The sequence below is a fragment of the Patagioenas fasciata genome, chromosome 6, assembly GCF_037038585.1.
Source record: "Patagioenas fasciata isolate bPatFas1 chromosome 6, bPatFas1.hap1, whole genome shotgun sequence".
Taxonomy (NCBI): domain Eukaryota; kingdom Metazoa; phylum Chordata; class Aves; order Columbiformes; family Columbidae; genus Patagioenas; species Patagioenas fasciata.
Window position 1 is genome coordinate 24,222,360 of NC_092525.1, and position 23,699 is coordinate 24,246,058.

Below are 23,699 nucleotides of genomic sequence, written 5' to 3' on the forward strand. Positions count from 1 at the left end.
GAGGCTGCCCTGCTGTGTTTGGTGCTGAGGGAACGGGGCTCCTGTTGGTCCCCGGGTGAGGCGGTCGGGTCTCCCGGGGCTGCGAGGGGACGGGCTCCGAATCCCGGTCCGGCCCCGCGGGGGGCGGAGTCTCCGGGCTCTGCCGTACCCGCCACGCCCCGTTTCCGGTGTCATGGCGGCCGGAGCGCGGCGGCGGCCGGTGGCCGGGTTGTTGCTGGCGGCGCGGCAGCGGCGGGGCAGCGGGAGCGGCGGGGGGGCGATGTGAGGCGGGACGGCGCCATGTCGGGCTGCGTGTGGGGCGCGGCGCCGCTGCTGGAGGCGCTGGGCCGCCTGTGGGAGGTGCAGGCGCCGCTGGGCAGCGGCTCCTCGGCCTCCGTCTACCGGGTGCGCTGCTGCGGGGACCCGCGGGCCCCCCCCGGCGCCGTGAAGGAGTTCGTGCCGCCCCCGCCGCGGCCCGGTCCCGCTCGCCGCCCCGGCGCCCGCCCGCCCGCCGCCGACTGCGCCGAGTACGGGTTCCGCAAGGAGCGCGCCGCGCTCGAGCAGCTCCGCGGACACCGCAACATCGGTAACGGCACCGCGGCACCCCCGGGCCCCCCCGCAGGCACCCCTGGGCCTCCCCCCACCTGGGCACCCCCCATCTCGGGGGGCCCCGCAGGCACCCCCTACCTCACCCCCCATTTCCCTCCCAGGGCAAACTGGTATCTCCAACCCCCCCACCCTGCCGTCTCACAACCAGGAAAGGGCCCCCAACCAGTCAGGGGTGTTCCCAGCTCCTTTAGGGTCATGGGTTCCCTCGCCTCCCAACTGACCCCCACAGGCAGGGCTAGGGACCCCCAGACCAATGTGCCCCTTGGATTGGCACCCCTGGACACCCCAAAGCGGCATGCCTGCGGTGGTGCTCCCTGGTGCCCCCTTGGTGCAGGCTCCTGAGTGCCCCAGCCCTGCCCTGGGGCAGTGAGCGTCACCCTTTGGGAAGGCAGCCCAGGTCACTGCAAGCAGGGCACCCCCAAATCCTCTTCCGGGCAGGGCTACCCCAGCCGCCCTGGCCTGCGGGGCCATGGCCACCCACCAGCCTGCCTGTCCTGACAGGACCCCTGGGCTGCCTGCGGGGGTGGGAATGGGCTCCGGGAGGGAGGAAGCCTGTACCTCAGAGGTGGCTGCTGGAAGCCCTGGGATTCTCCCAATGGTGATTTTTTGGTTGTTGTTTTTATCAGCGTTGTAATGTACCCTGGAACCCAGACAGAGGTCTGGTTCCCACTGTGCTAGGTTTATCACAGGAAGAGATTGATGTGGCCCAAAAATAGTGGTACTACACCCGTTTTACCCACCGGGACCTGCTTGTCCATGTCCCAGAGACTGTTCTGAGCAGGGGCACCCAGCCCTGTTGCTTTAGTCCTCTAAAACCCATAGGGGTGATGTGGCTGGTTTTCCCTTGCTCCTTCCTTCTGAAGTTCGTTTATCCATTTTTCTGAAAATCATGCCTTGTAAAACAGATGAGCTGCCTCCTGCAGCTTTTGTAGTCTTCTGGGCAGTAGTGGAAAGCAGTGGAGAATGATGACCATGTAATTGCTTGTTACTGATGCCTGTCACTGTGTCTCATCTTAGTGACACTGTATGGTGTGTTCACCAACCACTACTCTGCGAATGGCCCATCTCGCTGTCTTCTGCTTGAGCTACTGGATATCAGTGTGTCTGAGCTGCTGCTGCACTCCAGCAACCAGGGCTGCTCCATGTGGATGATCCAGCACTGCGCTCGAGACGTTCTTGAAGCCCTGGCGTTCCTGCACCACAAAGGCTACGTACATGCAGACCTCAAGCCACGCAACATCCTGTGGAGTGCAGAGGAGGAGTGCTTTAAGCTCATTGACTTTGGACTTAGCTTCAAAGAGGGCAATCAGGTTTGGAATGTGCTGTTCTTGAAGCAGTTGGCTCTGTGTTGAGTTGTCATGCTTTGGGCCTCATCAGAGTAGAAGTCAGCGTGACCTGATCAGAGTAGTAGCTGAGCTGGTGCTGAGGGTTTCCTGCAAAAGGCTAAAATGTCATCTAGCCTCAGAAACAGAAGCTTGTGTTCCCACTCTCCTTGCATATCTCTGGTTTCTCTTGATATCTTAGCCTTTGTGCTACACATGACTATGAATTCCAAAGTTAATGGATGCACTGTAAAAAGCAGTGTCTCATCTTCCTGGAGAGTTTGCTAGTTTTCATATGGTCAGACGAGTGGGAGCAGCTAGTTCCTCAGAATTTCCTTTTATTATCCCTTATCATATGTATTAGTAGTCCAGGCTTCACTGTCAGCCTGCCCGGTCAATCGCATTATCTCTGGCAGTGTCCTTGTGTTTGTCTTTACTTTCATCCTGTCTTCAGCAGCTTCCTTTTCTCAGGAAGTCTGGATGTCTCTTTCCCATGTCATTGTCTTGACAAAAGCCCGTACACTAGTTGTGTGCAGGCAGTGTCTATTCTTTACTGCAACAGCCAGATCTCTGTCTGTTCTCCAGCTTTTCCAATTTGTTGGGCTTTCCCTCCCTCTTCATGCTGTCACTTTTTGTTTTGGTAATACTAGGTTTTGTAAGTTTGTCCTTGCCCTTTTTATTCTTGTCCATGGCCTCTGATGAAAGCAAAGAGTCTCAGGAGGTTCTACTTTTGGCTTGTTAGAGCTTCCTTTCACCCCTCCCTCTCTGTGACCACCTGTGGGGGGAGTATCAGTAAAGCTTTTTTCATCAGGTAGCCTCTTAGCAAATTTGCCTTTAATCACTGTGTGATGGGCAGTAAGTCTAGTAAATGCGCTATGAGTTTTCTGTGTAGACATTGTCTTGGCTTGTCTCTATTCATTTCTCATGTAGCAGTTTTAAATTAATATACTTTTTTTACTGGTTTACTTAGTATTGACAGTACAGCCCACTGTGCTTGACCTATCTCTGAATTCTTTGGTACAGTAGCTGTTTTTAATATTTTTACTTCTTAACTCCTCCATGTTGTTGTTCTCCCACATTCTTGGCTGAATGCTGGTTTGTGCTGGTAATCTGTTGCTGTCTATCAGCAGAAAACATTCTGCTGGTGTCCTGTGTCTAATGCAGATATTTTTTTAATGTTTTGCTGCCTGCTCTGTGAGTTGCCTCATAACAGTTCATCAGGTTTTTTTTTTTCTTTCTGTGGTTCCTTCCAATCTGCTTGCTTTGGGCTAAGTTTCCTTTGCCCGTTCTCGGAAATACACTGGTGGTGTGAACCTTCTGACCCTGCTTTGAATGTGCACCAGGTATCATCTTCCCCTCACCGCCCCTGCCCTGACCAGCAGCATACGTGTATGATTTCCTTATCTGAGCCAAGACTACTAATTTTATGTGTGACAACACTGCTGAGCTTATCCATGCATAACTTTTCCTGCCATTACTGTTTAACAGCGAATGGCTGTACATAGAGCAAGGTCTCAAGTGATTTAAATCTCTCAAAATGGTTTAGATGGTAGGAGTGAAATTACGTCTCACTATTTTTGCTGGTGGCATTGGCCATGGCCTTTTTTTTTCTCTATAAATGTTGTTTGGTGGGTCTACTAAACATCTGGTTTTGCCATGTGAGAGGTTCTACTCTTTGCTGATAGGAACAGGGACACTGATGAGCAATTTGTGTATCTTTTTTTTTTTTAAGTTCATGAAACACTTTGGAGCTCTGTTGCCTGGAAATGCCTTTTGTAAACTTTATTTTCAATCAGAGAACTAGGTGATTTTGGTTTGAATATAGTCCCCTGAGAAGAATTCTCAATCCTATGCCTTATCCAGGAAGCAGACTTGCATGTTCTTCTGTCATTCCTTGAGTCGCATCAGTGTGTCTAGAACAAGCCCTCCCACGTTAAAAAGACGCAGCATGCGGTTTGTCTTAGGCCAGACAAAGCCACAGCTGACCGATCAGGTCTTGGCTGTGAGTAGGAGGCTGGACTGGAGACCTTCAGAGCAGCCCTTCCATCCAGCACTTTTGTGAGTCTATGATTTCCTGTTTTCTTTTAAACAGGCAGCATGTGGGCATTTTCTTTGTCTCTGCCAGCCGCGGCAGCTGGGCAGGTGTCAATTGCGGCAGCACTTCTGGCTGCAAGGGGGAGAAGGAAGAGGCGCGTAGGAAGTGCCTTTGATAATTTCCTTGTCTGAGTGTTAGGTGCCTGCTTTGTTCTTGTAACGCTTTGTTCCAGAGAACATCAGTACTTGAGTAATGGAAGCTGTTGGAGATCCTCACTGTTCAGACTGGGGTGTTTGTATTCTCAGCAGCTTATTGTAGGTATTTGACTCTTATGCTGAAACTTCTATGAGAGGTTAACATCCGTGGTGACATCCAGCCTCTTCCTCCCAGCAGAACTGTCATTCAGAGAGATCAGATGTTAGTGGGATGCCTCCTGTTTTGCTGGGAGATGTTTTCTCTTCCTAACAGTCTTGCTGTTTTCCTCACCAATACAGCAGTGTAGGGAGTTGAACTCCCTGCCTAACACAACTGGCTGTACAATGCTTTCTGTCAATTTAGCAGTTGTATTTTGGTGACTCATTTGGAAGGATGTCTGTGAACTGATTTAAGGATGGATAGAGAACCTGAATCTGGAAAATTAGCTCTTTCTATGTGTTTGATCTTCCATAGGATGTGAAATATATTCAAACAGACGGGTATCGGGCTCCAGAGGCAGAACTGCAGAACTGCCTGGCGCAGGCAGGGCTCCCGAGTGAGACGGAGTGTACCTCTGCTGTGGATCTGTGGAGTCTGGGAATTGTTTTACTGGAAATGTTCTCAGGAATGAAACTGAAACATACAGTCCAATCTCAGGAATGGAAGGTAAGTGAGAGCTGATGCGGGCATTTTTGCTTGCACCAAACAGGTCCTTCTGCTTCTTATTTGTAACCCAGATTTGTGAGCTAGCGCCTGGCAACTAGAAAGGATTTCCAGGGTGTTTCTCTAATCCTGTTGCCTAGAGGATTAAGGTTCCAGAGCCTTAAATACCTGCCTAGCCCGTGGGACTGGCATGTCTGAATGCTGCTTGTGTTCAGATTGCTGAGGGCTCCAGGAGTCTGTTTGGAGCCCATGTTGTGCCAAGATCTGGGAGGTGAGATGTGCTGGCTGTAATGTGGCACAGAAGGAAGAACAGAATGGATGGTTGACAGCTGCCAGCTAGTTCAGCAACACAATGACAGAGGAATTATTTGCTGGTTTTAGTCTAACGCTAGCTCTAACTTGAGGATCTTCTCAGAAGTCTGTATCCTGAGAAAACAGGAGGAAAGATCTGTGTTGTGAGCCTGGAGCCCGACTCTGTCCTCTGTTCTGTATGAAATAATTTTGGTTTGTGTTCCCCTTTCCAGTAAGAGTATCTTTTCAGCATCATAACATCCACAGTAACAGCAGATTTGCCTGCGCCTGGAAATTTCCAGCTTTTGCATAGGCAAATGGGACAAACTTTGTCTGATGTGGGTCAGCATTGGGGACCTCTCACAAAACTCCACAGTACCAGAGCCCTCTGCCTCTCAGTCCAGAAAATAATGGGGTATTGCAAGCTTTGCATTGGTGGTTGTTTTTTTTTTTTCCTCCCTAAGCACTGTTTCTTTTTCTTTTTAGACAAACAGTTCTGCCATCATTGATCGCATATTTGCCAGTGAAGGGGTGGTTAATTCAGCCATTCCAGCTTATCACCTCAGAGACCTTATCAAAAGGTATCCTATCATGTTTACTAACCATTGCTTAAAGGTGCACTCTGTAAAGCCTTATGCCCTGCCCTTGGTAACTTAGAGCCCGCACCTAACACTTTATTTTTCTTTTTTAAAAAAATCTCTCTGCCACTGTACTAGTAAGAAGTGCAGCCATTAGCAGAGACGCTTCAGCTCCTCTGATTTTGGCACAGTTTGAAGTAAGCACATAAAGAATATCAGTTGTGATGTTCGTAATTCGGTGTTTCGATGCTTTGCACTTCCTGCCAGTGAATTTATCTTTGGAGAAAACTGGAGACTTCGGTGTTTTAGAGCAGTAATGTCCAAAAGGGCAAACAGTGCTGCTTCTCCACTGCTGTCAAGATTCAAATGTACTTGTGCAGCTCTCTCCTGAGAGATCTCCTGAGGGAATTATTTTTGCTGTCCTGTGACTCTACTCTGAGGCTACAGAGTGAATGAGGACAGAACTTGACAGAAATAGCATCAGGAGCCACTGTTAAAGCTGAGTAGAGGATGTTCTCAGGCAAGCCCTGGGCTATTAGCTGCTTTGAATCCCATTTGTGGAAAGATGTGGGAGCTCCTTGGAGTGTGATCGCTTTCACGAGGCTTCATGTGTGCCTGAGACATGGACTGAATGGCCTGGGGAGGTGGAGCTGGAACATGCCATGTTCCTTGTGAACTTGTAAGTGAGCCACTTCCATCATTTGATGCTGAGAGACATCGAGAAGGAAATCCCACTGTACCATGAACCCTCAGTGTTTTCAAGGGATCCTTCAGGTGTGCTTTAGCTGTGATTCTGTGCTTCTCTCTCTTTTCTTTGTACCATAAACACTCCAAAGATGGGGTATTCCTCTGTACTGGCTTCCAGACTGAGTTGGATTTGTCAATGTAGGAATGTTACTTGCAAGAGCATCAAGGTGTCCCTTCTCTTCCAGCATGCTTCATTGTGACCAAGGAAAGCGAGCCTCTGCTGAGAAGGCTTTATGCAGCCCGTTCTTCAGCATTCCCTTCGGTAAGCTGTGCACATCTCCCTCGCTCACGGATTTCCTAGCACATTCTGGAAGCAGCTCTGAGTGCAGTTATGTTGTTTCTGGTTCTGGCCTCACTGCCACTCTGTCGCTTTTTGCGGTGCTCTCGAGCCCTCTGCAGTACCACAGCAGGCAGATTGGAGCAATGCCTGTGCTCTCAGTGCTGCTCTGCCTCTCTTACCCCGCGGCCTGTTGCCTTTCCCTGATTGGATTCTCAGGAAATTCTGCCCAGATCAAACTGATTAAGAGTGTATTTGCAGCAGCATGCTTCTGAGGGGACTGAAATAACCAATGTACTTACCTAATATTGTGACTGTTAAGGGTTTTTTGAAGAGTGTCCTGCTATTTATAGTAGGTGGATGGGTTTTCTTATGCCCAGAGTTTCCCAGTTCAGCAGCTGGGAACACGAACGACAAAGGCAGTGCCTGGTGGTGGCATCTGCTGCTGACTCCTCTGCACAAGTCGAAGAGTCACAGTGGGTTCTTGTGGCATGAGTCTGTTTTTGCAGTGCCTAGCCTACCTCTTCTGGTGCCTGTGTGGCAGGTCACAGACAGATGTCACTGTCGCTTTGATCTGGCACTTTCTCTTCAATTTAATAAAATGGTGGTGTTTCCCCAGGGACTCCGCATGTATGTTGCAGGCTGTCAGCCAAAGATGGGCCGAGACCGCCCTGTTTAGGCTCATAGCCCTCCCTGTTTTCTGTTCCGAAAGTAACACGGCAGGATTCTCCAGAGCTTGTCTACTTTCAAGAACACCAGCAAAGAGCTCTGTGTCCAGCTTTTCTGCAGCATAAACTAATGCTTCAGGCATCCAGCTTCTGGCTGGGCTAGCATTTTCCCTTGAATCTCAGCCCTGCTTTTCTCATACTGCTTGGTGTACGTTGCAGTGAAGGTTAAGTATTGCCTCTTGAGGTAACGTCAAGATACTGGCTTTCCTGTGTGTTATGCAATGGTAACAAACTTGTTCCTGTTTTCAAACTTCTCTTGCATCTCAGAAACAGGGACTGTTGTAATCAAAGCCACCTTCCATGGAAGGAACTGAACCCTGCAGCCAGTATTGCTTTAGAGCAGAGGGAATAGTATGTTGGCAGTGCTTTCTGGTCTAGTCCTAAACACACAGACCTCTAACTGTATCTAGGAAGGTGCTTCTGTGGTTAGTGCTACAAGTTTAGACAACAGCTTCAGTTTTCCTAAGTTGCTGGTTCTCTTCTTTGCCAAACTTGTACATAAGCTTGTCTACACAAAGAAGCATTTAGTATTGCTTTCCTAGAAGTCAGAAAATGATCTGTCGTCGCCTTTCACTTGGGCAGGGTAGTTCTGTTTAGAGCAAAGGCAGCTGAGAGTGGCTTTCCTTGTCATTTGCAGCTAAATCTTGACTTTCCAGTTCATCAGCTTCTTTCTTGAGCTCCTGGCAGGCTGCAGCCCTCTGTGCTGCCAGTGTGGTTGGTATCACTTGAACCTTTGAAGAGAAGCAGAAGGGCTGGGCAGCAAGTTCCTCCTAGGGCAGAAGGATATTGCAAGAAATGCATTTGTCTATTGGTTACAGAAAGTCCAGGTGGCTCCACGTCCTAGGGATTGGTTTGTCTCCCTCTCTGAAAAAACGCATGTGAAATGAAGGACAGACTTACTTGAATGAAAGGGGCAGCATATAAGACCGAGGTGACACCTAAATGTTTTTTCAGACCCCTGTTCATCTGGTGTTGTCTCTTGGTTGCCAACACTCCTGTGGAAGAATGGTCCCAGAGGTTCACTCGGAGCTGGAACACGCCTGGTTATCTGAGTGCAGCACCTTTCTTCAAAGGGCTGTCCCTGAGTGCTGTCTGGGCATCGTCTAGACTGATAAGGCCTTTCATCCTCTGAGCTTTTCATAAGGACTCTTCCATGTCAGGCAGGAGGAGATTTATAACGTGTGCTTGCTTACGATCTCTTCTTGCGTTATGAAATCTACATCCATCTGTGCCTGGAAGAGATGACAGCTCCCTCAGCTTGTTCTTAGCTTGGAAAAGTATTTGCAAGGAAATCATAGCCTGTGATCTTTGCAAATGTAGTCAGAAAGCACAGACTGGAGAACTGGAGCCATTTCTTCCCTTTTCTCTCCCCCCTCTCGCTGTCAAGTGGGGTAACTGTGAGGTTCTACTATCGTGTTCAGCTGCTGTAGATGCCAGTACAAATAAAAACACTAACATTCACCAAGTACTGCAGATTGGGCTCCCAGATCTTAAATTGATGTCACTTTGGAGAAGTGACATTGTCCCTGCTGCTTTGAGTTTCTAGAGGTCTGGGTGTCCTCTCAGACGTGACTCTCTTAGTTTGGTGTTAGTCTGTCCACCTTGGCTGTTTCCTTCTTCCACAGAAGTGTCCACGCAACGCTGTTCCACGCCATCCTGGAGCTGCCTGTGTTTTGGAGCCAAGTGCCCCATGTCAGGGGGCTTTATTACTGCTTCTCTGAGGTTGTTCACAGGATCACTGCTCACCCACCGTGTGGCCATGCCTTATTCTATGGCACTGCCTTGTTTAAGCAACTAAGTAGTTTTCCCCATTTCTGTTGCGAGAGTATATGGCAGTCTTAAAAATAGTGTGTTGCAGTTGGATTTTGAGAGGGGGAGGGTTTAAATGGTGTTTAGGGAAGAACTGGAAGATATCCTGGAGAAAGCTGAGGCTTATGCCTTAGTATAGCTTGAGAATGGGAGTTACAGAAGCTGACTAGCCTGTTTTCAGCTTATCTGGTAGCAGTAACAGGAGAGGCAGGTTGCAGAGTAGTTCTTTCATCTTCTTGTATCTCCATATGTGGCACAGTTTGCTCAACTAGCATAGCTCTTGAGGTCACATCAACTTCTGAATCTGAGCTAAGTAGATATAACTCCAGTCTAAATTTCTGCTAGCTTTGTAATTTTTAAAGCAATTTCAGGTGCTGTCCTCAGTGTAATTGCAGAGTACACTGAACCCTTTGGGAGAGTCTCTCGGTGCACAGGTGAAGATAGGTTGGAAACAGGGAGAATACAGGCTGTAAATGCAGGTAATATTGGAGATGAGCAAAACTGTACTGCAAAGAGGAGTAAGCACTTGTGTATGATAGTGCATATTGAGTCAGCTTCCTGTTTTCTTGCTCCTTTGGACTTTGATTTCTTTTCTTTCATTCTGTGGGTGTCAAACAGCTCCCCATATTGAAGATTTGGTGATGCTCCCTACGCCTGTGCTGAGGCTGCTAAATGTTCTAAGTGATGCTTCTCTGCAGTGCGAAGAAGAATATGAAGGTTGGTGCAAGTCATGCAATTCCCATATAGCAGTGTCATCTTACATAATGTTTGTGGCTCTGAACTCCTCCTGGACATGTGCAGGACTCTGGAGCCCACTAGCAGAGATCCTTAAAAGTTTGGTAGTGAACTTATCCAAGATCTCAGCAGAGAATGAAATATCTCACTGGAGTTCTTAAACTGTAGCAAAAACTATACATGGTAGGTGGCAAAACATGTCGGTGGAATTTGCATTTCTGCTTGCTCTCAAATCCATGTGAGTGGCAAAAGCTAGAGAGCTCTGGGGATATGTGTTGGAAAGGTTGGGTTCTGCTCACACAAAGAAGGGTTTGTGGCAGTTGCTTTAGTTCCCCTCCTCCAGGTGCCCTAACAAAAAAATAGCACTCACAAATCCCAAATCTTTTAGCTACTGGAAGACCAGGCTTTGTGTCCAAGGAAAAGCACTGTCCATGTGCTCCAAACCCTGCAGTTGGGGATTCACTGCCTGCAGGTCTGTTCGGAGTCTCAGTTCAGACACTTTGTCTGTTCGACCATTCATCAGTGTCAGCTTCTGCTGTGGCACTTCTTGATTGTTTATTTTAAATTGTGAGGAAAAGGCTAAATGATGACTGGGTGTTCTTGATGTGTTCATCTGGCCTCCATTTGTTTCATAGCTCATCCTAGTTTGCGAAGTGAAAGACAACCAGCTCTTTCCTTTTTCAGATATCCTGGAAGACATAAGAGAGGAGTGTCAGAAATACGGACCGGTGGTTTCCTTGCTTATTCCAAAGGAGAATCCTGGTAAAGGCCAAGTAAGTGAATGGAGAGAAGAGGCTGTGTATTTCCGTGTACACTCTGTGTGCTGCAGAACTGCTGCTCAGCTCCTGGAAATCTCCTGGCTGATGACAGTGCTAAAAATAGCTGGTTGTCTTGAAGGACAGCACAGATTCCTTCCTGGTTATGTAAGGCTGCCTAACCTGGGAAGTCCCCAAACCGCTTTAGCAGGGGAGGTGGAATAGGGGAGGGAAGGGTAGAAGCAGCATTGAGGATGTAGAGCATCATCATACTTCATCTTACTATACCAAATACGCACCCCTTAGAAATGAGGAGCAAGGGATAACATTCTGGTTCAGAGATGCAGCTCCATTCTTCTTTGCTCCACTGCTCTGGGCTCAACCAAGGATAGAGGGGAAAAAACTAGTTTGGGAGCTGTTTCCCCAGTTGCAGGGGTGGGAGGGGGCAGGTAACAGGCTGCACTGGAAGTCCTGTTTCTCCTCTCTCTCTCTTTCAGGTCTTTGTTGAATATGCAAATGCTGGTGATTCCAAAGCTGCCCAAAAAATGCTGACTGGAAAGATTTTTGATGGCAAGTTCGTTGTGGCTACGTTTTACCCACTGAGTGCCTATAAGAGAGGATATCTGTACCAAAACTTGCTGTAGGCAGTAGCAACAATCAGAAGAGTTGTCTTGCTCCTCTTCCTCACGTGTTTTACAAGTTGAATGTACAAAAGAGCTTCCTAGCCCTGCTTCTGAGTCATTTGTGAAGGAGATGCAAAGGACTTCACTGGGCTTTGAAACCTTTACTGCTGCTTTGTGATGTGCAGAGGAGGCCAGGATGGCTTTCGGTGTGTGCTTGTGTGTGTGTTGTGCTTGCTGTTTACACTGGATGTGTGGCTTTGCCCTGGTGGGCGCTCAAGCGGCAGGAGCTGTGGCTTGTTGGGAGCCTGAGAGGCACAGCAGATCTTGGCAAGTGCTTTTTAGTGACTTGAAGTAAGACCATTTAAAGACTTGGCCTTAGCACTTACTTTGCTCTGGAGAGAGGATTTCTTTGTTAAGCTTTCTTATAATGCGCGTGCTCTTCACCAGTGCAGAGGATGAGGAGGAAGGCTTCCCTGCCTTTTGTTGATATCTATGGTAAATAAAGAAACAGAAATGCCATCCTCTCTAAATTAAACCAGGAAGACTTTTGAGTCTTCACATCACATAAAGCAGAGAGAGGCAGTGAAATCAGATCTGCTGAGCCTATAGTGTTCCCCTGTCACCGCCTCACAACCCAAGAAGAGCCACCGTCTGATCTGGCAGCGGTGGCATGCTGGGCTTGGGCTGTGTGAGTGATGCTGCCTGCGGTGAGCTGAACTTGCTTGTATGCCTGGGGTGGGAAGGGGCTGGTGGCGGATACGTGTCCTCGGAGCAGTGCCAGCCTCAGTCCCAACACCACCTGTAAGCACTTTGTAGCCTGAGGTGATGTGAAAACCCTGTTGTGTGGAGTTTCTAGCATATACCCTGTGCTGGCACTGATGCTCCCTAGCTCTGATGCCAAATATTCTGTCATACACAAGCGTCTTTAGGTGATATTTTAGGAAAGGAGTGCTACAGCACGCAGTATTCTTTGTGTCTCAGCAGGACTCCTGCCCTGCGAGTCTTCTAAAGAAAGAACAATATTTGTCTGTCTTAGGTCCCACGCTTGGCTTTTCTGTGTTGTGTGTTTTGGTTTTGCATTAACCCACGAGACTCGTAGCTTAGAAGCACTGACACTTTTGGTCCTTCATAGGTTACACAAAGGGCCTGAGGCAATCAGAGATCCTGTATGGAAAGGGCTTGCTTAGTCATCAGACTTGACTGGCCAGGAGAAGGGCTTTGCCAGCATCAGGGGCAACAGCCACGTGCTTTTGGGAAAAAAAAACCAACAACCTGGGTGAGCAGCATCACTGCTCACCCACCAAATGCTCACTTGGCTTCAAGCACAGGCAGAAGCTCTCTCAGCAGCTGTGGTCATGGGGTAGGTGGTGGCTGTTTTCCAGGGGTGGGCACTTTACTCCTGGGGACCACAGCAGGGAACAGCCCTACATAGGTGGGGACCAGCATGTTCTAGCTTGCAGCCCTGGTACCAGTTTTAGTGAGGAGAGCCCTTGTGAATTCTTTTCTCCAGCTGAAATGCCTGCCTGAACCATTTCTGACCTGCCTTAGAATAAGACCTGAATTACCTTGCAGTTTACTTTTTGCATCTTGCTGATGCTGGACTTGCTGGAATCCTGCACTTAAAAGTTTCTCTTGATTTTTGCCCTGTGTGCACATGTGGTGTGTTGGGAGATCCAATGTCTGTAGCATTTCATGAGTCCAAGTTTCTCTCTATGCTGGTGTAGAGTCCTGACTACTATGGCCCTTCCCAAACTTCTCCAGAAAGGACCAATCTCTGAATTTTTTTTCTTTCTTGCCTTTGAGGTGGTGGGTTTTCCAGGAAAAAAAAAAAAAATCCCACAATGAGTTTTAAGGTTTGATTTGCTGATTAGGCTTTTTCTGGGAGTGATGCTACTTTGGTGTACATAGCTGTAAAGCAGCTTGGCATAGATGGGGTGTGTGGTTCATTGCTTTTAATTTAATTATCCTTGCAGTGAAAAACCTGTAGTGTCTGGGGGGAATTGGATGATCAACTGGCTGTGGGTTTTTCCTGTGTGAAGAGCAGTGTTTAAAGTACTCTAAGTATTGGTAGGTATTGATTGACCTTCTCAGCTCTGGGTTGTTGCTGTTCCTGGCAGGCTGAACCAGGGGTGAAAGGACTTTGTCTCAAAAATTCCTGCATTGAATGCCATTATGTCCACAGCATTAAGCTGGCTGTGGGTGTGCCAAGAGCTCCTGTCCCACTGAGTGCTAGCCTGCGTGGGGACACAGCGTGTGGGGTCTGTCACCTATAGTGCTGCTGGGACAAGGAGATCTCATGGTGCAGGTGCAGAACTTGAATGCATTTAAGTTCTCACATGCATTTGTCTAGGACTGTGAGCTGCTCTACCATCTTTCAAGCATATCTCTTTTAGTCAGAATTGCACTTTGGATTTGCAATGATAGAGCTGTGCCAGGATTAATCTTTAGAGAAGAGCTACAACCTGTTCATGCAGCATGGTAGAGCTGTTCCACCAGAGTTTGGCTGGGCTTTTACTCAGCTGCTTCAATAGGCGCTAAATAAAACTTCAAGATGCAAACTCCAGACACCAGATTTTCTCTCCAGATGTTCATTGACCAGGCTTGGGAACTGAGCTGGGCAAAAACCCCAAAGCTGCTTGTTTTTTCTTTTCTTCCTGGCAAGAGCTGAAGATGCTGATCTTTGTCCTGTCACTGGATCCAGCTGCTCGCTTCCCTCTGTGGGCTGTGGGATACAGGCAGGTTTAGAAACTCCTCAGAGCAGAAGCATTTTATCATTATCCCTCACCTTCTGCCTTCAGAACCTTTTTCTATCAAGCTGAAGCTCCGGTGTCTCAGTGGTTTATTGGTGGCTTGGCATAAGTTTCAACCCTGCTAAAACCTGTGAGCTGCTTAACCCTAGATTGTATCTGAAGTGTTTATGGTGATTCAATCCAAGGTGTCCGTCGTGGCGTGTGCCTGGATGGGCCTGGCTTTTGTCTCCAAATTACTGCCCACTCGAGGTATGGGGGTGTTGTGACTTTCCGCTCAAATGCTTGCTGGGTTTCTTGGTCTGTGCTGCTGACACGGCTCCCTCCACACAGCCTGAGGTGGACCAACAACCTGCCTTTTCCTTGCTAGACAACAGATGTGCAAACCCGTAGGCTGCTTTTGAGGGAGACATCTGCTGTGGGGAGGAATGGGATGGAAGATGAGGCCTCTGGAGTGACGCAGGGGGACTGGCACTGCCCCACTGGAGTGCCAGGGCAGGCACCCAGCCCTCCTGCCCTGGAGGAGGCAGCCCAGGGGGCTGGGTCCCCTTGAAGCTTGTGTGTGAATGGGAAACACATTGGCACTCTGCTATTCCTTGGTGGTGTCTGGGTTTCATACTTCATCTGATGCAAAATCTCACTGCCAATCGAAGAATAGCTGTCCTTCCTCTGCCACTGACATCTGGGGCAATGAGAAAGTTCTTTGCACTTCCACCTGTTTATTATATGCAAGGAGGGTAATTGGTTTTAAAATCACTGGCTGAAGCACAAGTCAGCTCCAATCTTAGTTGTATTCTGGATTTTATTCTTGCTGTCTCCAGCGTCTTAAACAACAACAACACCTGAGCACCGTGTTTCACCTGGGCTGTCTTTCCAGGGGGTTCAGCAGAATTCCCCCCGCTGTGCCAGATCCTGTAGCCACGTGCCTCCCTTCAGGTTCCATGTCAACTCTTGTGTCCCGTCATGCACCATTGCTGAGCAGACGTGTGCTTGATACAGGTGATTAATAAACGATGCTTCAGTACGAAGTGGTGGTTCAGCAGCTTTTCTTGTGGGGGCCACTGGCAAAACGCCATGTAGCTGAGCGAGTTCTCTGTCACCCTGCACCATGGTGTCTGTCTAGTGGGACAGGGCTGTGCCCCCGCCACGGCAGCACTGGCGTCTTGCACTCGTCCCTTGCTGAGCCCTACCAGCGCGGCTGAAAATCCTGGTGGGATTAACGGTGACATCATCCAGGGGGAATGGCGTAATGGTTTCCGAAGTGATATCAGCTGGAGAAAGATCACCCCTGGGCTGACGTGGATGCTCTCTCAGGAGATGCTGTGAGTTGCACAACTTTCTGCAGCCCATGACGGTGGTGGGGTGCCGGCGGGGTCACCAGGGCTGTGGCTGCAGCCCCTGCTGATTTTGCTAAACGCTGATGGCGGGACCAGGGATCTCTGCAGTGCATGTGTTGGGGCTCAGCCCGGCAGCGCTCCTGGGGTGCGGCTGGCTGGAGCCAGAGCGGGGCTCCTTTGCAGAGGCCTTGCTGCCCTTTTTTGAGTGGATTTTGCTTTTTTTTTTTTTTTTTCCCCGAGCGCCCCTCCCCTCTTGTTGCAGGAGAGGAGACAGAGGTGGGGGGGCTGCTGCGGGGGCAGGCGGCGGCCGCGGCTCCCGCGTCCCGCCCGGGGCCAGGGCGGAGCAGCTGGGCGGGGCGTGGCTGTTACGGGAAGCCCCGCTCCGCTCCCCGCCCCGAGGGCACCGGGCCGGCCCCTTCCCGGCCACGGGAGCACGGGGGCCGCGCGCTGACGTGGCGGCCGTTGCCATGGCAGCCACCGGCGCGCGCCCAGCCGCAGCGGCCGCTACTCCCATTGGGCTGGAGGCGGGCGCTACGTGGCGTGGGGCGGTGACGTCGCTCCCCGCAGCCAGTGAGGGTGCGGGACGTGCCGCCGCCGCCTGCCATTGGCGGCGGCGGGGGGCTATAAAGGGGCAGCGGGACCGCGGCGGCCCTGCGGCGGCAGGCGGGGATGGAGGCGGCTGGGGAGGAAGGCGGTGACGCGGCCGGGGACGGGGCCGCGGCTCTGAGGCAGCGGTTGGCGGCGGCCGGGCAGGGCCACGTGCTGCGCTTCTGGCCTGAGCTGGGCGGCGCGGCTCGGCGGGCGCTGGCGGCGGAGCTGCGCGACATGGACGTGGCCGAGATCAACTGTTTCTTCCGCCGCGCCCGCGGGGACGGCGGCGGCGGGACGACGGCGGGACTGGACGCACGGATGGAGCCGGTGCCGCGGGACGTGCTGGGCAGCGCCTCCCGCGACCGCGGGCTGCTGCCACGCTGGGAGAGCCGCGGTAGGTGCGGGGGGCGGCGGGGCCGGCGCGGGGCCGGGGCCGGCGCGGCGGGTCCCACACGTGTGTTCTCTCCCGGGCGCAGGGCTGGCGGAGATCGCGGGGAGCCGCGTAGCTGTGTTGCTGCTGGCCGGCGGGCAGGGCACCCGCCTCGGCGTCCCCTACCCCAAGGGCATGTGCGACGTGGGGCTGCCCTCCCGCAAGACCCTCTTCCATCTGCAGGCCCAGCGCCTGCAGCGGCTGCAGCAGCTGGCAGAGGAGCAGCACGGTACCCCCTGCCACATCCCCTGGTAAGCACCCTGCCCTGGGCTGTGGTGGGATAAAGTCCACTGGGGTAGCTTTGGGAAAAAGTGTATGGGGTGTCGTTGGTGTTGATGGGTCAAGGTCCTGTGGGTTGGCATTGGCAGGACCCTGTTGGCAGCAGCCCAACTGGTGTTGGTGGGTTAAGGGTCTGTAGGTTGATGTTGCCTCATTGGTGTTGGCTGGGTCAAAGCTCCATTGGTTGGCCTTGGTGAATCAAGGAGCGTAGTTGGTGTCAGCAGACCAAAGACCCATGGGTTGCAGCAGACCCACTTGACCACCCAAAGACCCATGGGTTGACATAGATGGTTTTGACACCATTGCCATGGCAATAGCCCGTTGGAGTTAATGGGTCAAAGCCTGGAGGGCAGCACTGGCAGGTCCCACGTTGTCAGGCTCAACCCTACAGCCCTTGGGAACAAATGTCATGTCACCTGTGGCCAGTCTGCCACACAGGACAGCAGCTGTGCAAGGCGGGGTCTGGGAGGCCAGGGGCTGTGGTGGTGCTGCAAGCCAGAGGTTGGTGTCACAGCAGGAGTTGGCTGCCTCAGCTGTGTGTCCCACCCACTGCACAGGGTGTGGTGGGGTTATGGAGATGTGTGTTGCAAGGAGGCATGAAGCCCTTTGCTGGATTGCCAAAGAGGTGGGACTGCAGCGGGTCAGATCCTTCTGAGCATCTGGAGAGGGGGAAGAAGCTTCTTCTGGGTGTTACAGGCCAAAGTGGTTCCTCGCATTTGGGACGAGGAGTGTGAGACCCTGCTGTGCCTCCCTGCTCATTGGGTCTCTTCTGCACTGTGGCAGGTACATCATGACAAGTGGCCGGACTATGGAGTCCACCAAGGAGTTCTTCTTGAAGCATCGCTATTTTGGTTTGAAGAAAGAAAACGTCATCTTCTTCCAGCAGGGCATGCTGCCTGCCCTGAGCTTTGATGGGAAAATCCTGCTGGAGGAGAAGGGCAAGATTGCCATGGCACCAGGTCGGTGACATGGGGTTGGCAGGAGGGGTGGGGGGGGTGAGATGTGCTGAGGACAAGCTTTTGGAGCTGAAGCCTGCATAGGGTAGTCTTGCAGCTTGACGTGGCCCACAAGTGACGCAGCTGGGAGGTGTCTGTCTTGGTGGGGAGGACCAGGGTGGGGTATGGCTGGAAGGAGGACCCTCCACCCTGGCTCTGTGGGGAAGGAAGATGAGCACGGGTGTCTAACGGGACAGCCAGGCTTTCCTGTGGCCTCAGCACTTTTTTTTTCCCTCCTCCCCAGATGGTAACGGGGGCCTGTACCGGGCCCTGGGGGCTCACAGCATCGTGGACGACATGGAACAGAGGGGTGTGCAGAGTGTCCACGTCTACTGTGTGGACAACATCCTGGTGAAGGTGGCTGACCCCAGGTTCATCGGGTTCTGCTTGGAGAAGGGAGCGGACTGTGGAGCCAAGGTATGGTTTCAGGGGCAGGCATGTACTGCTTCCCTGGAGCAGCCTGACATCTGTCCTCTCCTTGCCTGGCTTCCCTGACTCCTTGCCCTTCCTCTGCTGGCTTGCTGGAGCCAGGAAGGATATTTAAACATAGGAGCTTGCTAGTGGGGTAGCACGTGATGCCAGAGTCTCACCTGCCCCTCAGGTCTGTCATCCCCAGGGATGCCTGGCACTGCTCCCCTCCTGCCTTGTGCAGGGCTGAGAGCTGCTGGAAAGCGTCACGGGGCTGCCCAGTTCCCACCCAGACACGGGGCAGCTATTGTCTGGGTGGCTGCAGGGACCGTGGGCAGCTGGGATCCCTGCTGCAGGCTGCCACCTGTCCCCAGCTGTGACGTCCTGGGCACCAGATCAGGACACCATGGGTGCAGCTGATGCTGAGCCCAGCCCTGTGTCTCATGGGTAGGACATTGCATGCCCAAAGCTTTGCTGAAAGCCTGGATTAACAGCCAAAGGGGCTGTGTGTTTGTGTTTGCGTTGGGCTTGGCTCCGGCAAACAGGTGAGAGGGCTTGCTGACCTTGAAGCTTTCAGAGAGCAGGCTAGGAAAGGGAAAGCAGTTCCTCCTTCTGACCCAGGCGAGAGAAGGAGGAAATACACTGAAGTGTGGAGAAAGGAGAAAGTCCTATGTCCCTGCATGCTATCGTGGTGGCTTTGCTGGCTAGGGATTTTAGAGTGGGGGGCATGACAAGAGGGAAGCGTTGTTGGGTGTGGGGAAGAAGAGGGAGGTCAGGTGTGGGGGGATGACTGTGCTGAGCCAGCAACTTCCTACTTGTGCACAGCAAGCTGGCTTTCACATGCAAGCTGGGTGCTAAAAATACCTGTGCCCTCTGCCATCCGCATTCAGGCTTGGTGCCAGATCCTGCCTCTGGGTGTGCCTGGCACCCTGCCACCCGGCCCTGCCATCTTGCTTTCCTCTGGTCACTGTGAGGAGAGGGCTCCAGCATTCCTATCCCTGCCTTAACCCTGCTCTCCTCTGCGGGAGAACATCTCCATGGGGACTGTTAGATACAAGCGGAGGTATCTGAAGTGTGAAGCTTTGGGGGTCTTTCCCTGACGGTGCTTCTCTTGGGCAGGTGGTGGAGAAGACGAACCCCACGGAGCCAGTTGGCGTGGTGTGCCGAGTGGATGGTGTCTACCAGGTGGTGGAGTACAGTGAGATCTCTCTGGCCACTGCCCAGAAACGAGGCCCAGACGGGCGGCTGCTTTTCAATGCGGGCAACATCGCCAATCATTTCTTCACCACCGCCTTCCTCAAAGATGTTGTCAAGTAAGGGCCTGCCGGGGTGCTGCTGCCATGCCAGACAGAGGAGGAGCACCAGGGTGGCTGGGGGTCCAGGCAGAGCAACCATCCTGCCGCAGCCGTGTCTGAGCCAGGGGCTGGAGATGTGCCTTGCTCTGGTGAGTGATGGCTCTTTCTTGACCCGTTGCAGCACTTATGAACCACAGCTGCAGCACCATGTAGCTGAGAAGAAGATCCCACATGTGGACATCACTACCGGGCAGCTGATCCAACCTGAGAAGCCCAATGGGATCAAGATGGAAAAGTTTGTTTTCGACATCTTCCAGTTTTCTAAGTACGCCCTTTTTCTCTCTACAGGGAGCAGGCTGCTGGCTCTTGTTCCAGCAGTTCTGGAAGTCTCAGGGGGACGGGGGGCTGTGCCCGCTGGTTGTGCCCTGGGTCAGGACAGGATGCCGGCTCCTGTGCTGTTCAGCAGCAATGGACAGTTGTGCCCTGAGATTAGCAGGGGTGTGAGCAGTGAGAAGGACAGGTGCTGTGTGCCTCTTGCTTGGCTGAGTCCTGCTTCTGGGCCAGAGGAGCACCTCCTGATCCTACAGCCCATGGGTGCAGGCTGTGGGGGACTGTGGCCCTGGCTCAGCCACCTTGGCATGGGAGAAGCTGAAGCGACAGGGAATGGCCATGTTTCCCAAACCTGATCCTCCTGTGCCCTGTTATCCCCAGGAAATTCGTGGTGTATGAGGTGCTGCGTGAGGATGAATTTTCTCCCTTGAAGAACGCAGACAGCCAGAATGGCAAAGACAACCCCACCACAGCCCGGCATGCTTTGATGTCCCTGCACCACTGCTGGGTCCTCAATGCGGGAGGGCACTTTGTTGATGAAAACGGCACACGTGTCCCTGCCATCCCTCGGTGAGTTGCTGTTCCTGCATCCTTTTTGGGCTGGTTATAGAGCACTGGGCCGTCCCTAGCCCTTCTCCATTTCAGTGCTCCTGAAATCAGCACTGCTGGAGCCCCCAGCCATGGGTCCCATCTCCCAGGTGGCTGTGGGGCAAAGCCAGGTGCGGGCTGGGTGGTGGCTGCAGGAGGGACGCTCACTCAGTCAGCAGGAGCTTTTCTTGATTCAGCCCCTGTGAACTGAATCCTGCGGGTCTCCATTGCACAGCCAAGGTTGCCTGTGCAGGGAGGGAGCCCAAGCACACCAGCAGATTTGTGCAGCAGCCAGGCTGGGTTTGTGGCATCCCTCGAATGAAAGACCTCCTGCCACGCCTGTTTGTAGAACAGCAAACCCCAGACTTGTCTTGCTCGTTCTTTTTTTCCCCACCCTTGCTAACCCGTGTTTATTCCCATGTAGTGTCACAAACGGAAGGTCAGATGCCACCCCAGCAGATGTCAATGACAAGTAACTATACCGTGCAACATGCATGGTGGCGGGGCTGTGCTTAGGTACTAACGGGCTGCGGGCGAAGCAGCGTGCCAGGCTGCGGTGGCCGCGATGGGTGCGTGCTGGTGAGCGGACACCCGTACTGACTAACGGGACCAGGTTTTGGGGCCGCATGCTGGGAGCGGGGCATGTCTCACTGCTGGACCCACGGGTGCTGCTTCTCTTGGTGACGGGCAACAGCAGCATCTGCTCCCCCCAGGGCTCCTTTCTGCAGAGGCAGCTGGGCGGGACACTGTTGTGAAACATGCTGGCACATCCCTTTGGTGACACTGCCTTATTCCTCACGCCACAGCACAGCCTGGGCTGATCTCAGCCAGTTTCATAGCTGGAGACAACCGCCATCTCCCGGTGTCGGCCAGGCATCCCAGCAGATTGAAATGGGATTTAAAACGTTAAGTAAATGACAAGCAGGCATTGATGTAGCATGCGCAAATATCAGCGTATGCAGCCAGCTGTGCTCTGACTCCAGCTCTTGAGTTTTGAAGATCCGGACTGTGACACCAGGGAAAGCCCCTGGCTCAGTGTTTGGAAGTTAACAGAAGTAAATGGGAAAGTTGACAGAAGTGTTACAGGGATTTCTGTAACAGCAGTGTGTCCTTCTGTAGGCACAGGGCACATCTGTGCGGCTGATACTCAGAGCTGGTGAGTGTTGATGACTTGGCAGACCAAGCTTGTTACCTCTGCCCATCATCAGGAAAAGTTGTGTCTTCTGCTTTCTGGCGGATACACCTTGGCTCTCAGTTTTTAATTCAAGCCTCCAACTGTTTTCAGGTGTCTAAGAAGGCCATCACACTAGTTATAATGTTGGATAAAGGATGCACTTTGGCCTGTGTTTATCCATAATTGCCAGTTAATGGCACTTCTTTTTTTTTCACTGTTATCTTGAGACAAATCTGACTCTAAGGTAAACACAAGTGCAAGGCTGGCTTAGGATGGGAGAGTGGTTTTAGTTACTCATAGCTGGGATGGGAGGGAGCTGAGCCGAGTGTGTGGCAGAAGGGAGGAGCTTCCACCTGGGCGAAGGGAGCATTGCTCTGGCTGCCATGGCAAGCAGACATGGAGATGCTGCCGTAGATCCTCATCAGCTCCATGTGGCTGTGCTCCCCGGCCAGCCTTACATGCCATCAGATCCACAGAGCATACCAGGGGGTCTTGCAGATGCTGGTGATAGCAGGAGTGGGGTCAGGACTCCTCTGTGGCAGTGCTGCTGTCCTGTTCTCAGGAACAGCACTGGTTTGGCACTGCCGTTGTCCTCACCACCTCAGGCTTCTGCGCGGAGCAGAGAAGCCGAGACAGTTGATCTCGGAGGCAAAGGCAGGAGGAGCAGACAGTGCTGCGGGGTGTATTTCTCAGTGAACAGACAGACCTAGCCTGTATCCTCAGGTTGTGCTTTGAGCAAGGAGTGTGTTTAAAAAAAAAAAAAAGACCTGTTGTGACCAGCCAAACAGGAAGGTGCTGTGAGTGCATCTCTCATCACCCCAAGGATGCAGGAGGAGGAAGGGGTGACTAGCTTGCACGCAGCATCAAACACAGGGGTCTGTGGTGCAGGGCACAGGTGCCGCAAGGCACCAAGATTCTCATTAAAAATGCAGATAAATCTCTCTTTCAGTTGCTGCTGGTATCTAAACTTCAGCTCACACCTCTGTGGAGAGCACGCAAGGCTTGACTAACCCAGGGCAGCTTTGTGCTGTTGGGGTCTGCCTGGGCTGGCAGCTGCCCTGATCTCTGCACCCTGTCTGCACCCCCAACGGGATGTGGATAACCCTCCTTTTATGTTGTTGGTTTGTTGGGTTTTTTTTCATCTGCAGCTTGAAGGATGCAAATGACCTGCCAATCCAGTGTGAAATTTCTCCCCTCATCTCCTACGGTGGAGAAGTGAGTACTGTCTCTCCAGAGCTCGGGTGCCCTCACAGAGGAACCGGGTGGGTGGGGAGGCTGGCGGGGCATGCATGGGGAGCCCTGACCAGGGAGGGAGTAAGCCACAGAAGCATAGCTTGAATTCACTGTGGAGCTTTTCGAGGCAGTGTCCTGCAAGCCACTAGCGTGGGAGAGGACCAGAGCCACCTGTGAGCAGCTGAACAGACCAGCAGAGCAGATGATGTGTGGTGTGTTACTAACGAGCTACTTTGTCCTCCCTTAGGGTCTGGAAAAGTACGTGAAGGACCGAGAGTTTCGTGCACCTTTGATTATCGACGAGGACGGGATCCACGAGCTGGTGAAGAATGGGATGTAGCAATGACATGCCCAAGCTGGGCTGCCTGTCCCACCTGATGGGCTGGGAATTCGGACACATGAAGGTTTATAGCTGTGAGAGGCAGGGGCTGGTCCTGCTTGCTCTGGCCTGGTGCAGAGGAGGATGTAACCCACGCAGTTCTTGGCATGTTGTACGCTTCTATTTATATTTTAATTTAAAAACCAAACACTTCATGGATTCCCCTGCCATGAAGCACAGCTATGGCGCTACTCTTTGCACTCCAGGCTGTGAGCATTTATTTTTAAACATGTATATAGTAATAGTCATTGTATATGCAGAGGATTTTTATGGTACGGGGCTGGGGTTAATCTTGAATTTTTATTTTTCTCAAATCTACATTACTATTTTTTTTAATAGGGTCCTTGTCATTGCCCCTGTCCTCCCTTTTGGTCATCCTTTGTATGTTGCACAACTGGAAGCTCCCAATTAAACTGAGCCTCTCCTGTCTGTGGTCTGGTGGTAGTTTAGTGATGGTGGCTTTCCGCAGAGGCAGGGGTGGCTGCCTGGGGGGCTGCAGGCAGGTCGTCTGGCCCGTGACGCTCGTTTTTGGTGTTTCTGGAGGAAACAGAGTGCTGCACTTTCCTC

At 52.0% G+C, this 23,699-nt stretch overlaps 2 protein-coding genes across 3 annotated transcripts; both read left to right on the forward strand.

The window, feature by feature from the left end:
• The first annotated feature begins 176 nt into the window (after positions 1-176).
• On the forward strand, positions 177-15,121 carry UHMK1 (U2AF homology motif kinase 1). The gene is made up of 8 exons (XM_065842201.2): positions 177-565; positions 1,606-1,898; positions 4,615-4,806; positions 5,581-5,675; positions 6,605-6,681; positions 9,852-9,950; positions 10,653-10,741; positions 11,221-15,121. Exons 1-8 carry the CDS (start codon positions 280-282, stop codon positions 11,365-11,367), a joined length of 1,278 nt encoding a protein of 425 aa, XP_065698273.1. The 5' UTR covers positions 177-279; the 3' UTR covers positions 11,368-15,121.
• A 968-nt stretch (positions 15,122-16,089) lies between these two features.
• Positions 16,090-23,561, forward strand: UAP1 (UDP-N-acetylglucosamine pyrophosphorylase 1). 2 transcript variants are annotated; one of them, XM_065842593.2, is made up of 10 exons: positions 16,090-16,415; positions 16,498-16,702; positions 17,514-17,689; positions 17,970-18,142; positions 19,253-19,446; positions 19,610-19,753; positions 20,140-20,328; positions 20,771-20,818; positions 22,669-22,735; positions 23,001-23,561. In XM_065842593.2, the coding sequence occupies exons 1-10, from the start codon at positions 16,100-16,102 to the stop codon at positions 23,091-23,093; spliced, it is 1,605 nt and encodes a 534-aa protein (XP_065698665.1). In that variant the 5' UTR covers positions 16,090-16,099; the 3' UTR covers positions 23,094-23,561. The 2 variants fall into 2 exon arrangements, with proteins under 2 accessions (XP_065698665.1, XP_065698666.1); XM_065842594.2 differs by lacking the exon at positions 20,771-20,818.
• The last annotated feature ends 138 nt before the right edge of the window (positions 23,562-23,699 follow it).